A 20,060-nucleotide genomic window follows, 5' to 3' on the forward strand; every position below is an offset into this window, starting at 1 on the left:
GTTATCCAACCAGGCTTGACTTTACTGCACTATTGGGTCATCTAGTTCTCCTTTCTTTACTTAGTTCATAAGAATGTCACTCTTTATCACATTCAACAAGCATACTAAATTTCTAATGCTCCTGCTAGAATAAAAATCAGATTGTGTTACTTCTTTACTTAAAAACACCTCAGTGACTCCCACTTCTTAAGAGCCTGGTTTCAAACTGTGCTTCTTGGAGAGCTGTGGGTCTTCCAAAACCATCAGAGGGACAATGCCTATTGCCCATTCACCATGGGCAGGTGTTCTGTCAAGTACTCTGTACCCACTATCTCAGTTAATCCTCACAACAGCCTCTGAGAGTTAGGTGAGGAAGGAGAGACTCAGAAAGGGTAAGCGTCTTGTCCATCATCACACTGCCTGGAAGTGGCCCCTGAGGGACTTCAGTCAGGGTCTCTCGGGGTACCTGGGGTTGAAACTAACTTTGCTTCCTTGCAGTCTTTTCTTAACACCTTAAGACCTTTTTTACTCAAAATATAATTTTTGGAAATCTTTTTTTGGGGATTGCTAGGAAGAAGTGCAGAGGGAAGAGTAGAGATCTATTATTCTTTCACAAGCCTCAGACATAAATTGTGGCTTATCACACATTATGAAAGTTATAATGCTTTTAGTTGACTAATAATAGCAATTTGTACTGGTACCACAGCATTTTTTTGGACAACCCCACGGCAGGTGGGACCTTAGTTCCCAGACCGGGGATTGAACCCGTGCCCCCTGCAGTGGAAGCACAGAGTCTTAATCACTGGACCACCAGTGAAGTCCTGGTATCACAGCACTTTTACTAGTTACCAACCATCATCATTTCGTTGTAAGAAGGGAAAAGACAGGTGCTTTCACCGATATGGAAACTGAGGCCAGAATGACTGAGTGACATTTAAAGTCATTCAATGAACCTTAGAGCTGGAAAGGGAATTCACCAGTACCTCAGAAACCAAGAAGCTTCTTTTATAATTTATTGTCAAGGGTAGGAAAAATGCTTTATTTTGTTTTGCTTTTCCCCTTGAGGAACTGAAATGTTTTCTCCTTTCTGGTTTTAAAGTAAACTAACTTTACTGTGTTTCTTTTTTTGCCCTCAAATTTGCTACCCAGTCACTGCAGCTCTGTTATTCACCATAATCAGCATGTTCCCTTTTCCCTCTTCTACTTGGTGCTGATCTGCTAAAGTTCTATTGCCTTAACTTTCATGTTTATGTTACCTTTGTTGGAACCTGCCTCAAATCCTTACCCAAGAGAGACAGGCTATGAATAAATGAATGTGTAAGTGTCAGTGAGTGAGTAAACAGCTAGTTAACCAGGATGCCCAACTCTAACAGAATGCTTTGTCTTTAGAATTTACCATAACTGACTCCAAGTTTTAAGATAACATATAGTGCTTGGGGGGATTAGAGGAACTCCAAATTCAGACAGCAGATGGCAGGACCCTGAAGGAACATCCAAGTCTGGTAAACATCATAGGAGCTGGGAGGGGACTTGAATATACTTGGCACTTGACGAATTTCATACTTTCTCTGAGTTTAATCCTCATCACAACTCTATGAGGCAGGTGTTGATCTTCCCCTTTTGCAGATGGGGAAAGTGAGGCTCTGAGAATTTTAGTAACTCATTCAGGGTTACAAAACCAGCCTGAGGGGGAACCTGAAACAAAGGCCAGAGCCAAAGCCTTTTCAGATTAGGCCTTGTGGTCTCCAGGTCAAAATCATCTGAAAGGTTTCCTAAACGGTCACAAGATGCCGACTTGGGGTCTACATATTTGGTGCAGGGAAGGAGGCAGAGACTGAATGTCTGTGAAAGGGAACTCCTAACCCCCTTCTTCCAGACCGTGGGGCCTCCCCATAGCACAGAGGTCCTACCTTTCTCACAGTAGGGCTCCCCATCTTCCATGTGGAAGAGGCTGTTTCCAAAGGGCTTCTTGCAGGCTGCACAGACGAAGCAGGTGGTATGCCATGTCTGCCTCAAGGCATGCATCACTTCCTGGGGAAAAGAGCCTCAGTTCAGGACAGAAAGGTCCAGTGGGGACAAGGAGGCAGGCTTGACGTCCATACCAGGCCTTGGCCACTGCAAGAATGTCCCATCAGGGAGCAGGACAGGCAGCCCAGGAAGCAGGCCTCAGACACATTGAGGAAGGTTAGGGGTGGCAGACAAGGGGCTCCTACTCATGCAGTGCATGCTGGGTGCCAGGTTCTGTGTGTGCTCATATAAGCTGTGATGCTTCTCCTCGCGTTAAACTTGGGAGGGAGGCTGCTTGTTACTGCCATTTTATCAAAGGGGCATCGAGTGTCAAAGCCACATAGAGGTACATGGTGAGGTGACTTGCTTTTCAAAAGCTCCCCAAGCCACTTCAAGCTATGTGGTCCACGGATACAATCATCTCTCATTTCAAGCTCGTTTGTTCCCTAGTTCACTGGCGGCAAACCAATGCCCTTCTAGGATAGAAATGGAGTTGTTCTTGCTCTGTTAGCACAGCAACTGCTTGGCTTCCAAATGGGACCCCACAACATTGGGGAGGAGGAGAGACTGGCTGGAAAACAGACAAGGGTCCGAGGAGAAGAATGCTGCCCACTTACCCCCATGATTTTGGTGTTACACTTGGCACAGACTGGGGCAAAGAACTGCTCATAACATCGCTCACAGTAAACATTGTTCTGCTCCTCCACAAAGCACACATCTGCCAGGGAGGTCTTGCAGTAGGCACAGTTGAACTCTTCTGGATGCCAGGAACGGCCCATGGCTACCAGAAAGGGGCCCCTGGGAAAGCAGAGAACAGTATCTCCTAAGCAGCCCCAAAAGCTTAAGGCCAGGTATTTCAAAAACTCCCAACAATATTCACTCTTTGACCCTGATAACCCTGACTTTTGTGACTGTTCTAATGCAATAACAGGAAATTCAGATAAAGCTCCATGAAAAAAGATGAGGTTGCATCACTTACAAAAAAGAGTGATGGGGAGGCAACTCAAACATCCACCACTAGGGGACCCGGTAAGTGTATTATGGGATATCCATTCAGTTGAATACTTGTGGTAAGAAGAGCCATGATGACAGTGCTAATGGCTAATGTTTATTAAGTGCTTACTCTCTGCCAGGCACCATTCAAGAAGAAATTTGCATTTATTAGTATGTTTAACTCTCACAACAACTCTATGAAGCAGGTACTATCATGATACCCATTTTTAGATAAGAAAACTGAGTTCAGATGTTAAGTAAGTTGTTCAAGGCTATAGGGCTATTATGGTAGACCCAGGACACAAACCTGGATCTAGATTGGTAGGCAGAATAATGAGACTAAAGAAATGCTTTATACTTTAATTTTTACTTTTCTGAATTTTCTAATTCTTCTCTAATGAGTATATTCTTTCTGTTGTTGTTGTTTGGTCAACTAAGTTGTGTCCAACTCTTTTGTGACTCCACGGAATGTAGCCTGCCAGGCTCCTCTGTCCATGGGATTTCTCGAGCAAGAATACTGGAGTGGATTGCCATTTCCTTCTCCAGGGGATCTTCCTGATCCAGGGATTGAACCCACATCTCATGCATTGGCAGGTGGGTTCTTTACCACTGAGCCACCTGGGAAGCCCCATATTCTTTCTAATGATACTTTATTTTAAATGAAAGTACATTTTTCATATACATAAGTTCACCCTCCCCCCACACACACATGCACATATTATAAACATATTATATTCAAAAAGTACCACCCATGATCCTTGGCTTCTAACTATGAAATGACTTGTTTTCCTTTCAGTGTGGCAGATGGCCACCAAAACCCTGAGCAGCACAGGCCTGACTGTGAATAGACCCAGAAGCAGCCCCAAAGGAAAGCTGGGTCAAAACCAGCACTGTCAGCCAGCTTGCAACAGGCCTAATAAACCTACCAATCAGACTTGCAATTCTCAGAACCCAGCCTTAGCCCAAGGGGGCGGTGCTGGCATAAGCACCATACTGGAGCTTTACCCACTTACTCATGGAATCCTCCCAACTCCCTGGGGAAGTGGGTGTCACACAGGTATAGAAGCTAAAGCTCAGAGAGGGTTAGACCAGAGACGGCTAGCAAGAGGGACTTGAGGCTGCCCTGCATGTAGCCTTCTCTCTGCACCTCCCTCCCTCCCATCCCCCTTGCCCTGCCAGCACCCCAGCACAGGGGCACAGTGGGATCTGACCTTACCGGATGATGCTGTTGCAGTGGCCACAGAGCGGAGTCCGGCTGCTGGCTGGGAAGCGTTCGGCCCTCTGGACTGTACCCCTGGCAAGGGGGGACACCTGGGGAGCCGGTGGTGGTGGGGTGTAGGCAGGGGCCCCTCTGGGCAGGCTCTGCTTGCTGACAGTGGTGGTGCTCTTGCCAGGGGCAAACTTCTGAGAGAAGCTGTCATCTGTCACCCATGGGGGACGGCTGGCAGACTCCGCAGGGCCCCCACTATAGAGTGTAGGATTATAGCTTGGGGCTGGCGAGGGGGTATAGGCTGGTGCTGGGGAGGGGGAATAGGTGGGGGCAGGGGAAGGGGTGTACGCAGGGGTAGGGGACGGGGTGTAGGCAGGGGCAGGGGAGGGCGTGTAGGGGGTTGGACTGTAATTGGCCCCCGGGGATGGGCTGTAGGTAGATGCAGGCACTGCAAGCCAAAAATATCCAAAGAAAAATGTGTCAGGAATTCATTTCTCCCAGCTTCCCCCACCCTCAGCCAGAGAACTGTAAAAGACAACTTTAATATTAGAGCAGCTCAATTCCAGTTTTTACACAGAGATGTGTCCCGAGCTTCTTCATGGCCTTGATTTGAATTTGCATCAAGGAGCCAAGGGAGATAAAGAGCCATGGAGCAGAGCCCTGGGGAGCTTGGACAGGGCTGGGAAGGGATAGAACTATAAATATCTGCAGCTGTGCGGGGTGGGGCTCAGCCAGGCCTTGGCTGCCAGGAGCCTGCCGGAGACAGTGAGTGGGGGCAGGGGGTGTGGGCAAGGCTTGTATTTGGATCCCTTGGGCTGGAGAGGGTGAGAGTGGGTCATTTTGGCCTTGACTGGAAGATGCTTTTGTTTGCACTCTGACCAGTGATTTGACATCTGAAATGCCTCAATCGTATACGTTTGCTGAACCTGGACCTAGTCCAGCCTTTGAGACAAAGCAGACGACTAGACAGTTAGGTTTTCAAGTTTAGATTTCAGGTTTAGTTGCCATCGTGTTTTGTCTGTTTGTTTTTTTAACAGCTTGGCTTGATGTGTAATGGGGGAAAGTCCATTTTGGTTTGAATTGGGGTGGTGGGTCTTGAAGACATCATTCAGAGGAAGGCTAGACAGAGATGCTAAAGTGACATGGCCCAGGTCTAGCTGCTTCCTCGGCCTGTGGTTGCCTCTGGGGAACCCAAGCTCCCCCGTCTCACTTTGATGGAAACTGAGAGTGTGTCTGAGTGTCTGTTAGAGGTTACCTTCCAGTGCAGAAGGAAAATTCCCTGCCCTGCTTCTGGAGCCCCCTCCTCCAGCTCACTGAGAGCTGAGAACCCTTTTAGGGCAGCAACACAAAGGAGCAGAGCAGCTGCTCACCCAAAGCCCTCCAACCCTGGGCCTCAAAACCCAGGTTTCTAAGTTCTGCTGCCTCTCATTGTGAAGCCAGCAGGGACAGACCCAGCTGTGCCTGGCACACCTGGTTTAGCCAGCCTTCACTCCTGGGGAGGGAGGTTCCGGATGCCTCACCTCAGCTCATAGTTTGCTCCTCTGGAAAGAGGCTTTTTTCCTTCTACCCAGGAAGTGTGTCAGGGCAGCCTCCCTCCCCATCCCTGAGTCTGGCCTGGTGAATGGACTATGCTGATAGGTGTGAAGGCAGCCCTCAGCAGGCTCCAGCCTGGAAAGGAAAGTCATTCTCAGGGCTAAAGTTCCTGGCCTGGCCTCTGGTCTTTCCCCACCTGGTTCCCCTGGATTAACCTGCTGCTCCAACCCTGTACCTTCTGCTCCCAGATGATTGGCCCTTCAGAGCTGGGTGACATGGAAACCCTATTGCTGGGAATGGATAGGGACCAGGCCTGTGTTATTGAAAGCAGAAGGGATAAAACCCTCCACAGCCCTGCCCTAGAGCCATCCTGGGAGTGAGGCTGGCTTCCAAAGGTAAAACTTTCTCCATAAGGAATCTTCTTCCCACTTACTAAGAGGATAGGCTAGGCACATAACAAGTCAACTGGGTAGTCCTCTTTACAGTTGAGGTCACTGAGGCTCAGACAGAGCTAGTAAGCGGTAGAGTGAGTCTCCACAACCATTCTTTCTATCACCCGAAGCTGCCACTGTAAAAAAAACACGAGTCTGATTTCCAGAAGATTTGGGTGTACCATGTTGATAGGAGTACCTACCAACCTGGAGGAGATCCCATGGTCTGGCATAGCACAGTCATCAAGAGCCCTGGGTTCAGGGCCTTGCTCTACTACATCTAGCTGTGTGTCCTTGGGCAAGTTCCTTAACATTTCTAGGCCTGAATTTCCTCGTCTAAAAATGGCAACAATAATAATTCTTAGTACCTTATTAGGAGGATTAAGGGAAATATAAGAACTATAAAGGCTTAGCCTAGTACCTGGCACTGTGTATGTGTCACTAAATGTTAGTGAGGATGGTGAGGTGAGTGACTCCTGGGTCTCATGGTCCAGATGAACTTCAGCTCATCTCACAGCTTGATCATGACGTCACCTGAAGGACCCCAGCCCAGGGAAACTGTAGGATTTAGAGGATGGGAGATGTGACCTAATCCTAAAACTGTGTTATCTAGTACATAGTCCTAATGTGGCCATTAAGCACTTGATATGCAGCTAATCCAAACTGAGACATACTATAAATATAAAATACACACCAATTTTTAAAAACTTAGTACAAGAAGGTAGAATATCTCACTAATAATTTTATATTGATGCATTATATTGATTAAAGTGATACTTTGAATATACTGTTAAATAAAATATATTAAAATTAATTTCACCTGCCTCCATATACTTTTTGTAAATTTATTTTTAATTGGATATATACTTTTTAAAAAATGTAGCTACTAGAAAACGTATTGTTACCAGATAGTGCCATCCTAATCGGGACAACAGTTACCAAGTACTGCCTACTTTCACATGCCAGGGCCTTTATGTGCATTATTTCATGTAATACTTGCTGCAATCCAATGAGGCAGATAATAGTCTCTAGCCCGTTTTACAGAAGAGGAATTATTAATAGTCTCTAGCCCGTTTTACAGAAGAGGAATTGAGGCTTGGAGAGCTTATGCAACACCGAGCTGAAACTGGCGCTCGGGCTGCAGGACTCAACCCCAGATCCCTGCTTAACCACTCCCCAGGCAGAAAAACAGGCTTTAGCACGCCCCTTCCAAATCTGGCCCTAGCCCACTTTTCCAACTTCTCTCTAGCAATACTAACCCTATTGCCTCTGCCAGGCAGTCTTTCTCTTCCCTCATCTGGAAAGCCTTCCAGTCTCCATGATTCACTCCCTTTTTCTAAACCCCAAGAACACGAAGGTCTCAGCAGGTCAGAGGCACGCTGGCATCTGGGCACGGTGGGCTGATTTCTTGCCCAAGAGTCCCCGGCACCTCCCACCCCCCTACTAGCTAAGGCCCTTCCCTTCTTCCCGGCGCAAGCTAGCAGCTTCCCTCCGCCATCAGGTAACCCGGTGAGGATCCGGGCGCAGGGAGCAGCTGCTTCACAGTTCTCTTCCCTCTGCGCCCTTCAGCCTGGCTGCCCCCGCCATCCCCGACGTGCCAGGAGAGAGACTTGATATCCCATCTCTGAGCCCGAGGCTGTTGCTATTTCTGCTTGATGGAATGAAGCCCGTCCAAATTAGAAGGTGATATTTCATCTCTAATTGGCAAGTTCAAAAGGCCCCTATCGCACTCGGCGGCTCGGGAATGTGTAATTAAACAAGGTGATTTCTGACTCACTCCAGGTCGGGCCCGGCTCCCTCGAGCGCCTGGCCCCCACCCGGCCCGCGGGCCGACGTGGCTTCCCCCCGCCCGTGTGGGGGCCCCTCCGCCCATGGTCCCCTCCCGGGCCCCAGGTGCTCCAGAGAGCGGCCACTCGGTCTCGGCGCCGGCGATAGGATCCGAGTTGCGAACGCCACGGTCGGCCCGGAGGAGCCTTCGTTAGGAGCTGCAGCTTGGGCTGCACACAGGCTCTCCGCTCTCCCCGGGGCCGGGGTCGGCAGAGGCGAGATGGGGAGAGGCCCCGGGCCCGTGTTCCCCGTATCTCCCCGGGCCGCCTACCAGCCTCCCGGGGACTCCACCCTCAGGAGAGGGGGCGGAGGCAGGCCGGCTCCGGTGCGAGCCCGCCTGGCTGCTTCCTTCCCCCTCGGGCAGGAATGAGTTAACGTCTGCTCGGCATGGGAACGCGGCAGAAGCGCGCAGCTCCGGGGCTCCGGCACGTCTAGCCCGCCCGGGCTCCAGTCCGGGAAGGAGGCGGGGGGTGCACCCGACGAGCCAGGCGCGCGCCACTGGTGCCATGCCGCCCCCTGGCGGGCCTGCAGAAGAGAGCCGGCGGCCCGGGCGGGGGCGCCGAAGCCCAGGGCCCGCCCCGGAAGATGCCCTTAAGGACCCACCTGGGAGCGGAGCCCGGGCCAGGGCGGAAATAGCCACCCTGCGCCCTGATAGAGCCTCACCTCCTTTCGCAGCTGCTTCTCCAAACTCCTTATCACCCTCCCTCCTGTGCGCCCCATCGCTGCAGAGCAGCTGCTTCCTCCAGCTCCATCCGCGATTTTTCACCCTCACAGCCGGCTGCAAATTGCTCCCTAATACTGTGGACTTTTAATCTCAGAACTCTTGTGTTCTCGCTTCTGAAGAGACAGAGCAGGGCACCTCCTGTGTACCAAGCACTGTCCCGGGTGCTTCATTCTCATCCACAGAGCATCATACGTACATAATGTGCCTGTTTTTTAAACGAGGAAATACAGGCCCCGGGAGATGAAGTACCTTTACCTTGGAGAGCAGAGCAGGGCCTGCCAATGGAGTCTGATGCTAAAGCCACTTCTACCACCCACACTCGACCCTGCTGTCAGAGTATATTTTATGAAACAGACGGCTGATCATGGCTCCTCTGCCATACGTATCAAGTCAACACCCCAAACAAGGCTCTTCCTGCCTGTCTCATCTTCCCTTAAGTTCACTGAGCAGGGGCATGCCAGAGGAGACATCTAAGCCTGCCTGAGAACTGCTCTGGGGCTCTGGAGAGAGGCCCAACTTTGCCTAGGAAAAGGGAGGACATAGGCTGAGCCCTCGGCTCTGCAGTGATGAGAATGGGGACCAAAGCGATAGAACAGATAGCCAGTGAAGCCAGCCACCGGCAGACCCTATGTGGGTCACTCTCCCGCCCGTCACATGTGCTTTCCATGCTTCTAGTTAGCCTATCCCAGCTGAAGAAACCAAAGACCAGACAGGTGAGCTACTTGCCCAGCATCCCATTACGCAGCAGGTCTGTCCAAAGCCCATGGCGTTTTTGTTATAACTCCCCATCCACTGGCTTCAATCAGACCCAGACTCCTGGAGGAACAAGACCCTCCCCCTAAACCCTCTCTTGCTCACTTGGAGCCTGCAACTCCCCAGGCAGGAAATGTCTTGAGATCTAGGAGGCTCCATCACTGCCTGTCACTGCCCATCTGTCTCCACAGTGCCAGAGATAGCTTCCATAGGATTCTGGCCCATAATTGGAAGAAGGAAGGGTGAACGTCATTAACCACCATCCTTCAGGGGGATGTGGCCTTAGAGCTGACCCCTGGAGCCCATGCCCAGGCTAGACAGCCTCCCTTCCCACTCTGCCTCTCACCTGGCTGGTAGACAGAAGGCCGGATGCTGGCAGTGGTGACAACCCGGGGCTTGGGTGCAGGGGCAGCTGGGGCCTCGCTGTATGTATGGGCAGCAGGTGCTGGAGAGGTGGCCACAGCGGGAGTGTAGGCAGAGGCCTGGGGCCTGGAACCAAGTGGGGAAGAGTTAGCAGCCAGAAGGACAACCCCACCCAGGCCCTGGAGCTTGAAGCCATGGCAGGCTGGCTCCCTGATCTTTATACAGGCTCTGTAAGGAGGAAACCTAACAAAGATGTGCCTGGGGAGCTGCCAGAGGCTGTGAAGAAAAGACCAGAAGGTCTTAGGGGGAGGAAGCTGCTCTTTGGGTGCTAAGTCTTGGTGAGTCTGCTGAGAGCAGCAGAGACACTGTGAAAATTACAGCCCGTTGCTGGTGTTACCACCTTAGCAGAGGGAGGAAAGGTACCAGTCAGACAAGAGGATGATGGGAAACGCTTCACCCCTTGCGGAGAGCTGGAGGGATGGGGGTGGGAAGCTGGGGCGGGGAAGGAGGTAGAAGCAGGAAAGAGAAAAGATGGAGACAGTCAAACCTACTTCCCAACCTTTTGCGGCACCTCACAGCCTCAGACCACCTGGCGTCCTCCCCCTCCCCCTTTCTATTGTTGTGGAGGGAGCAGCAAAGTCTCAGGTTTCTGGATAAGAGTGCTCCAGGGAGGGGAGGTCAGGAGAACCCCCCAAGCCCCAAGATACACAGAGGCTCTTCTTCTGTATAGAATTCCTGTTGCCCTCCTCCTACTGTGTTAGCTGCCAAGAGGCCCAAAGCAGGCCTTTTCCCACTTATGACCCAGGGACCCTGGGACCAAAGAGATGGAAAAAGATAATGTACCCATTCATTGCCCTCAGGAGATGCTGTGCTTGGCCTCTCCTCTTAGAGAACTAAAGACTTCAAGAGCTCCTGCAGCTAAGCAACCTGTTCGATGTTGTCTGATTCAGTGTTTCCCAATTCCATTTGCCTGTGAAATTCCTCATCTTTTCTTCATTTTAAAACTAACAAACACCTTACAGAACATGTCCCTGGTTGCCCTCTGCATCTTTCATGCACTAATGGGGCTGACATTACCCACACCCAGGGAAAATGGGACATTGACAGGGGTGTGGAGAAATGAGCCCCTGGAAATATACTGCCTCCTGCTTCCTGTCTTCCTTACCCCTCATGGGCCCAGGGCCTGCCCATATCTGCTGGGCAGAGTCATAGGATAAGGCAGTACCATCCTCTCTGGGGCTCTGGGAGGGGGTTGCCCTGAGCTTAGAATCTACTACCAAGCTCCTAAGTGGATCGAGAAAGGTCTGGGTGCTGCCCCAGACAGTTAGAATGCGTCTCAGAGAGCCAATGTGCTGGACCTGGGGGCTTGTCCTGCCAAGTTGTGTTTCTGGTTGAGTGAGAACACTGTCTCCCCTCTCTGGGCCTCCCTTCTCTGATATATCCCTGTTAAGACCCATGGAGTAGGAGCCTCAGTGGAAGAGGAAAAGGCCATGTCCAAATGGTGCCCAGCTTCCACTGTGGTAGAAGAAGACCAAGGGTCAGCTGGTCTTAGTCAGACTCTCCCACCAATGGAGGATGCTTTCCCAGCACCCAAGGAGCCACAGGTAAGCTGTCAGAGATTGGTGCTGGGGGAGCAAGCAGAGGCTTAAGATATCCAGCAAGAATTCTGAGGCCATGATGGGTGTCCATTTGTCTCCCACTGGCTCCCTCTAGCACCACTCCAGCCCATGTAACAAGGAGGGCAGATAGCTGGGCCCAGAGTGAGGTCCCCTGGCCCCCTCTGCTCCAGCCTGATGTTGGCAGCCCTCCATGGCTTTCTCCACTCTCCACCCAGGCTTCACATCTCTTTGTAAGGCAAAGTAGAGGGAGGGTTTGCTCTATTGAGGGGGTCCTGAGGCCCCCCGAACAAGGAGGCCTGGAACGTGGTGCTGGAGCCTGCCTTTGAGCAGGGCTGGGGCTAGACTGTCCATGGGACCCAAGCATCTAAAGCCTTCCCCTCAAACTGGGGTGGCATCTTCTCACTAGACAGTAGGGACATGTCTTATCCCCCTCAAAGTTTCTTCTTTATGCAGGGAGCAAGGCCCTTACTTAAAGAGACTCTGGAGTGCAGAAGGGAAGCAGCTTGCTAAGTGCCCCCAGGAAGCTGGGATATGAGGACCCTGGAAGCCTGGGCCAGGCTCACCCGTGATACTTGAGTTGGGTTGGGAAAAGGCTGGGCTCAGCATTACCTGGGTCACTGTGAAGCCAGGGGGTAGAAGCAGGGCACACAGGCCACTCTGCTCATCCTTCATCCTGGCTTCAGGCTGCAACAGGGAACCATGCACCCTGACCTGCTGAAAAGGTGTCCTTTTCAGCAAAACCCTGGGAGGGGAGTGTGGAGACTGGGAAAGCTGGCTCTGACCCCAAACACCAACTTGACAGCTCCACACAGCCCAGAAAGAGCTGGGCCTGCCCAGCCTGTTACACTGCCTGGCCACTCCAGAATGACCTGTCCAGCCTTCCCCCTCTGCCTCCCTACACCTCCCCTCATCCTTTTCAACACCTCCCTTCCCCTGCCTTTGCTGAGTATCCATGAAGGCAGACAGGAATGCAATAACTTGCAATACCTGAGAGCATTTTATGTGCTGGGTGTTCTATGTACACTTTTTCTATCCTGACTCTATAAAATTATGGGCATTATGCATTAGTGCATTGTGCATTAATGCCTTAGGAGGTGAGGAAACTGAGGTTCTGGAGAGTTGAGTCACTTTCAGAAGCTTACAGACAGTAAGTGGTAAAGCAGAGATGTGAGTCCCACTGCACCAGGTGTCTCTGGAGCTAGCGTGCTTCTCCATCAAGAGAATAGAGGGTAAGGAACAAGGGCGAGGTAGTTTGTAAATAGTGTGACCCACCTTCAGTGCTCAGGCCAATGCTCCCTCCTCCACGGAGGCTTCCTTGATTTCCTTTCTTTCTCTGTAATCCCAGTTCCAGGAACATGGATTTTCCACACAGTCTCTCTCTGTTATTTAACCTTATGTGTGTGTGTGTGTGTGTGTGTGTGTGTGAGTGTGTGAGAGATAGACTTTTACCTCTTTCCCTAGAGCATGTGCATGTGCCCCTGGGGCAGGGTGACATGTCCACCCTCTGTCCTCAGCCACACACACAGTGTATCTTCCTGAAATGCACCCCCAATATCCCCTTCAGCCCAGGGTCCAAGGGTCCTAACCACTTTGGACGGGCCTTTCCGAGGGCCCAACACAGCTGCCGACAGACGGACCCAGGGGAGGCTTTTCCTGCCTCCCTTCCCCACGGGCAGAGCCGGCACCTGTGGGCCAGTTACCTTGGACTGTCCGCAGGGCTTGAGGCAGGGGCTGTGGCAGAGGCGGTGGCAGCATGGGCAGCGGCTGTGGCCGGGGGTGGCGAGGCTGTGCTGGGAGAGGCAGCAGCAGGCGACTGGGCAGAAGCGGGCAGCAGTGGGGTGGCGGCCTGGCTGGTGCACACTGGAGCATGCTCAATAGGGGTGCTGATGAGGCGACCGAGAAAGACAACAGGTCAAGGGCGCCACTCTGCAGGGTGGGGGCAGTGGCTGCAGCAGAGGCAGGCTGGGCAGAAGTTACCAGCATTACTGTGAACAGAGCCGGATCTTCCAGAAGGCCTGTTTCCAGGCTGAGGAAAAGAGCACCCCCACAACCCAGGACTCCCAGAAGGACGGGCTCAGACCACAGGGCGGATCACAGGAACATCAAAAATATTCTCAAGCCTACTAAGATTCCCCTACATGATTCCCCTTTCTCAACGTGTATTATAAAAACAGTGCGGTCAAAAAGTAGTCTAAATTATCAACCAAGTTTTCTCCCCCATCCTGTTTTCCTCCTTCTTTCACTGTTCCATGTTTAGTCAGAGATAAGCATTGCCTTTGAGAAGGGATTATACAAGGAAGAAAACAGAGGCAAGATATTTTGTTGTCAAGGGCTTAAGTTCTGAAGTTGTGAGAAGTTGGGCTTTAGGCTGCAAAGGACTCGGAGCACTGATGGTACATTTAGAAGATGGGTAAAAAAGCTACCATGCCAGGCAGACCAAGGTCATCTGAACAAGAAAGGGGGCAACGTGGAGTGAGGGATTCAAGAATAAAGGTAGATGTGCCTGTTTTCTGGGCAAATCCTGCGGAAGTGGCAGGACCACAGGGTCCGCTGTGCTCAGGCCCCTGGTGAAGGGGCAGGCAGGCCTGAGGTAGCCCAAAGATCTGCAGGCCATCTTGTGGCCTGGGGGCTATAGACAGTTTCCTACACCCCTGAGAGTGATATGGACCTGGCCCTGAGTGCCTGCACATGTGAAAGTCCCTGTAATTGGGATCATGAGAGGTGACTGCTCTGCCAGTATGGACCACTGTGACCAGACGGGAGGGGGATATCCCAGCAGATGCCAGCACAGGTAGATCATATCAAGGACCAGGTGCCCAGACTCCCCATCCCACCTGCCTTGGCATTCTGCAAGCACCTCTTCCCCAAAACCACCCCAGACAAAAGAGGAGCATCAGAGCCTGGGTCGATGGGATTAGATTTCTGCCCCCTGTGAAATGAGGCAGAGAATAAAAGTTAAATTATAGGAAAGGAAAGAAATGTACATTCTTAGCTCACTTGGGTTGTTGGACTAAGATCTGTACTTTCTATGATGGCAACTTGTTGTTCAGTTGCCAAGTTGTGTCCGACTCTTCACGACCCCATGGACTGCAGCACTCCAGGCTTCCTTGTCCCTCACCATCTTCTGGAGTTTGCCCAAGTTCATGTCCATTCAATCAGTGATGCCATTCAACCATCTCATCCTCTGTCACCCAGGATATTGCAAATCCTATAGGTGGGAATGATTTTGCTCACGCGATGACATTCAATTATTGACCTCCCACTGTGTGCCAGGCCTGTCTTAAATCCTCACAAAAGCCCTCTGATGTGGGTATTACAGATTCTTTTTAATAGGTGAAGAAATGGAGACAGAGAATTCAATTGCTGGAGCTCCTAGAACTTGGTAGTGACAGCAGGATCTGATTTAGGTGATAGATTTGAAGTCTTACCTAGTAATTCAAGTGGCCCCTCAAACAGGAAGAAAGAACCTTCTTCCTGCAGTCAAGTAGAATCTTTCCCCAGCAAAAGGCACTATTCTTACTTGAAATAATTAGAATAATCCTCTTCCCTCTGTAAGTGCTTATCACATGCCAGGCCTTGCACTAAACAGCTATATAAGCAACACTCTGTTACTCCATTTGATCCTTTCAACCTGGCTGGGCAACTGGTATCAAGATCCTCATTTTACAGATGGGGAACTTGAGATCCACAAAGATTGACTCTCCATTAAAACAACACTTTGTCACCAAGTGCCAGAGACAGATGTGATCCTTAACCACTACATCATTTCTCAGACTTGAATATGTGGGCAAATTGGCCTGGAAATCTTGTTAAAATTGCAGCTTCTGGCTCAGGAAGTGGGTAGCAGGGCTGAGAGTCTACATTTCTAACAAGCTCCCAGGTGATGCTGATGCTGCTGGTCTGTAGACCACACTGTGAGGAACAAGGTGCTACACAGGTCTGTCCCAGACAGGAGTGCCAGGGGGCCATGAGCTATTTACCAAAGCATCACAACTTGCTCTCCTCCATCCAGGGAGGCATATGGTAGAGAAAAGTATGAAACAGCATGAGAGGGTCAAGGAAGAAGGGGCTGGAGAAGAGGCAAGGCTGCAAGTTGACTGTCAACATAGGCGGGAGCACCATTTTTCTCTGTGACTACACAGGAAGCATCCAGAGTGGACAAGGGCAGTGGCCATGCCCTGCCCAGCCCTTTCCCAGCTTAGTGGTTCAGAGAGGCAGCCATGGGCACCCCAGCTCTCAGGCTCATGGTGGTGCCCAGTCCTGGCCCACCATGAGGCCACTCAATGCCCCCCTCATGAAAGAACTTGGCTTCTGGAAGCCATGCCTATGAAGTGGCTGCCTCAGGGAAGCAGCTGCAGGCCCTGACACCACCACTGAGCTGGCTGCTCAGACCCCCATGGCATGGACATGTTTGGGAAGGCCTGTCAAGGCCTGTCTGACAAAGGACACCCCATTTCCTTTAGCTGTTTCTCCCTAACTCTGCTGCATGGTTCCAGGGGACTTCTGGGAACTGCAGACAACAGTGATAAAAATGCCCAGGCTGGGGACATATTCTCTGCAGGACAAATAGGAAACTGGCTTTACCTGTCTCCTGTATTCCAGTCCCCTGTCAGACCAGCTTACCTGTTGCTCTCCCCAGGCATAGCTCCATATGAATCCTGGCTTCTTGGGGGTGAACTTGGGAGTGGATATCGCCCTGGGAAAACTCATCATCTACCACAGGGCAGGACAAAGGGCACACTATGAGCCTGCTGCTCAGTGTTATGACTGGGTAGCCTCCTATCTTGGGTTGCTGGCTATAGACACCAAGCAGCCGGGGCCTAGGGAAGGTAGGAGCAACACTGAAGAGCATCCAGAAGGATCTTGGGTTCTTGTCCAGGTCAGTTCATGCCTGAAATTCCCTGAGGAGGGGGTCTCAGAAATCAAGCACTGCAAAGAACTTATTAGATCCTGGCTTCAGTCCTAAAGACAGTGCCTGTTAGATTACCCCAGCCTGGTCAAGGACTCTGGCCTGGTTCATAATTCACCTTAAACATCTAAGCAAAAACCAAACCAACCCAACTATATCAACTGGTGGGGGCTGCCTGGGAAGGGTGCAGCCAGAGGAGAAATACAGCCTGGCTACAGTCCCCCTTTCAGTCCATCTCTTCCTTCCACCCACTTGGCATAAGGGTGCAGTGTGCCAACCCTGTGCCCTGCTCAGCTGAAGTGGCCTTTGGTTGTTGCTCCTATTGGCAACAATGGCACTATGTATGGAAAGGATGGGGATGCTACTGGCAGTGGTGCTGAGCCTGGAGGGGTTTGTGGTCACTGGGCTCAGGCTGGAACTATTGGCAATGCATGCTGTGGGCATGCCGTGACTGATGGTGCTGGGCGGTGTTTGCCTTTACTGGGGTGATGATGCTATTTGTATTAGCTAGAAGAATGGAATATGAACATCTCTGTTGATTTGATGATGATAGAATGCCAGTCAAGTGGTTGGTCTTGAAACTGTTCATGCTGCCACCCACCTAGTTAGCATTCCACCTTGCAACCTGATGACAGTTGCTCAGGGCGGCCCTGATCATGTCACTTTGCACCAATGTTGCCGCACTGCAAGACTCCAGGAGCCCTGTTGACACTGTAGTCTATGCAATGACACCCCTCCAGAACTGCTCGGTGCACAGCAACTCCCACAGGCTGTGGTGTAAATGATGCCCTGCAACCTTCACTAGTTCACACTGCTTTCGGAACAGAGTCAAAATTCAGAGCCGGACATTCCAGCTCCGGACCACTGCTAACCATAACATCCTCTGCCTGTCTTCCATTCCAGTCAAAATAATTAACTCAAGGTTCTGGGATATTCCTTCTCATCAGCATCTCTGCTTTCTCTGCTTAGAATAACATATGCAGCCTTCTGTGACTGTGCATGCCCCACTCCTGTCTGTTCCCAAAGATCAAACACACAGACCCCTTCTTCCAGGAAGCCTTCCTGGATACTCCAGATAGAAAAGCAATCCCTGTCTCTTGACCTCACACAATCAGCCTTTCATCACGGTGAGTCACACCACATCAGCCCTTTCTGATTCCTTGGGCACCCACAGTGGCCAGGAATCCAGTGCTTCAACTGATGCCCATGGACATGGAATGCTGAATAAGGACCCTCTCCTGTTTACCTCAGAGCGCTTCACACAGACCCCTGGCCTGGGGCCACCCAAAATGCTGCCTGCAGTGGCCTGGGGTCACTGGGGAGGCACCAGGTGGGCTGGGAAGCAAATAGCCTTCCAGGACTTCAATTAGGTGGATCCAAGAGGGTTCCATCTGACTGGCCGGGGGGATAGGGACAGGGGACTGGGAGGCCACCAGCTCTGATGGATTGGCTCAGGTCCTCTGCTAGTCTTAGGATGCCCACTACCTGCCACTCTCTGCCTGGCAGCCCTCAACCCCAAACCTACCCCTGGCCTTGGAAGTCCTCAATAAAAGGTCAGCTAAATATGAGCATGCCCTAGGATGCCTAAATGCAGGCAAAAATGTACCTCTCCCCACTTCCCCTGTTGATCCTCTGGCCAGCCTGACTTGCCTGGTCCTTGCCTTGACCCTGGGGTCAGACTGCTAGAGGCAGGATGAGATGGGAGGTTAAGTTGGAACAAGATGGTGTGTGTGGGGGGCGGGGGGAGGCGGGTGCTTTTGGGAGCATCTCAGGGTGGTAGGCAGGACAGAACACGCTCCCTGACCAGCCCTTCTAGATGGGATTGCCAAGGTCCCTGGAGGCAGAAAGGTAGCCTGTGCCCAGGCAGTGGGAGTGGGAGCAAGGCTCTACCCCAGTCCAGTCCCAGGGGTGGCGGGGAGTCCTGAAGGATAGGCCTCAACACCTGTCATTATTTGTCAAGTGTTGATGATCTCATGTTTTCAGCTTGGGGTTCCCTCAGTCAGGGATGAGGATAATGAGCAGGCAGGTGAGTTGGGAGGACATGAGCCTGCCAGACTGGCCCTTCCTAAATGCTCAGGACTAGGACAGGCCATAGGTGTGTGGAAGCCAGGAATGAGAACCTTCCTTGCCCTCTTGCTGCGTGAGCAAGCCTCCACCAGGCACACCTTCCAGCTCCTCCCTCCTGAGCCACGGCCTGCTCATGAGGGAACCCTGCAGTTTCCCTGTGAGCTACTCCTTAGTCCAGGTGTGTCCACTTCAGCCACTTCTCTCCCTCCTGGCCAGGGCTGAGCATGCGCAGCGCCTTCCTGGGACCCGGGTTTGTGATGCGCTTTCCAATAGGGAAGGAGGCCTGGCTCGGCCTGCCGGCTGTGGCTGGTGTGGGAGGGGAGGCAGGGAGCATTCACACACACTACCCAAAGGAGGCTAAGCTGCCCTCTAGCCCACAGAACAGCTTCTCACCCACTGTCCTCTCTGCCTGCTCTCTGGAGCCCTGGGCAGGGCCATAGCGACAGGGAAACAGTGGTTTGCATTGGAGGGACTGATGCTGAAACTCCAATACTTTGGCCACCTGATGTGAAGAGCTGACCCATTAGAAAAGACCTTGATGCTGGGAAAGATTGAGGGCAGGAGGAGAAGGGGACAACAGAGGATGAGATGGTTGGATAGCATCACCGACTCAATGGACATGAGTTCGAACTAACTCTGGGAGATGGTGAAGGACAGGGAACCCTGGCATGCTGCAGTCCTGCAAAGAGTCGGACACCACTGAGCGACTGAACAACAAATCCCAGCCCTGGTGGGCACTGCCCCTGCCCCTCTGCTGCAGGCACCTGTCCTCTCCCCATCTCAGACCTGCCCCCTTGGGTGATACGCACACAGGTACAGCAGGACTGGGGCAGGTTTGGTTCATTTCAAATTCTCTTTATTTCAGAATGAGCATGCTTATATGTACAGGAGAGAGAACTAGGGAGCCAACACACACAGCACAGAGAGGAGAACACACGCTCCAATCTCACCACAGCCAGGAGGGGCCTCTCCCTTGTCTACCCTGGGGCCTCCTCTTCCTCTGTAGGGAGCCCTGTCCTGGGCTGCCTGGCTCCAGAGGGCACAAGGGAGTAAGTGGGGCCAGGGAGTTGGCTTCTTCTTAGGACCCTGATCTATGGGCTGCTCGTTCCAGGATGGCACTAGGCCGGGCTGCTTCTCCCAGGAACTGAGGTTGGTGGGAGAATGGACCAGTGGCAGTCTGTTTTCCTTGGTTCTGGGATGTCCTATCAGCAACCCCATCACGTCCTCTCTGATCTACAGGAAGGCCTTGTGCAGGGGAGCAGAGGCTTGGGCTATTTGGGGGGTGGCGAGAGTTGCACTGAAGGGTGGGGGTAGAGTTGGTGCGGTGCTGCATGGGGCTGGGCCTGGGCCATCAGCTCTGGGCCAGGCAGAGAGCACAACTGCTGCATGTGACTAGCGAAGGTGCCCCCCAGCACAGCTATACATTCTCAAGCATCACCATGGGGCTCACATGCCAGATCTGTGTGGGGGGAAGGAGGGAGGAGTCAGGCCTGCAAGGAATGGGGGGATTCCAGACAGCCTCTTAGCTTTTAACATTAAGAATTTGGGCCGAAAGGCCATGGTGCCAGTTGCGTAATTTGGCAAAACGTGGGCTGTTACGTTCCGTTTCAAACCTTTCCCTGTGGCACAGAGAGAAACATAGAGA

At 51.9% G+C, this 20,060-nt stretch overlaps 1 protein-coding gene across 9 annotated transcripts in view; it reads right to left on the reverse strand.

Annotated features, from left to right (window-relative positions):
* LDB3 (LIM domain binding 3) overlaps window positions 1-20,060 on the reverse strand; it is a 59,585-nt gene that overhangs the window by 10,613 nt on the left and 28,912 nt on the right. For 2 of the 9 annotated variants that reach the window (XM_081563027.1, XM_081563017.1), the window contains 5 exons: window positions 13,140-13,322; window positions 9,804-9,946; window positions 4,196-4,637; window positions 2,604-2,784; window positions 1,890-2,010 (listed from right to left, as the gene is read on the reverse strand). In XM_081563027.1, coding sequence (XP_081419153.1) covers window positions 1,890-2,010; window positions 2,604-2,784; window positions 4,196-4,637; window positions 9,804-9,946; window positions 13,140-13,322 — 1,070 coding nt within the window. Of the gene's footprint in view, window positions 1-1,096; window positions 2,011-2,603; window positions 2,785-4,195; window positions 4,638-9,803; window positions 9,947-13,139; window positions 13,323-19,249; window positions 20,035-20,060 lie in introns of those variants that run through there. The other 7 variants (XM_081563052.1, XM_081563031.1, XM_081563041.1 and 4 more) reach the window with 4 other exon arrangements.

This window comes from Giraffa tippelskirchi, chromosome 2, assembly GCF_054371585.1.
Source record: "Giraffa tippelskirchi isolate mGirTip1 chromosome 2, T2T-mGirTip1v1.2.pri, whole genome shotgun sequence".
Classification (NCBI taxonomy): domain Eukaryota; kingdom Metazoa; phylum Chordata; class Mammalia; order Artiodactyla; family Giraffidae; genus Giraffa; species Giraffa tippelskirchi.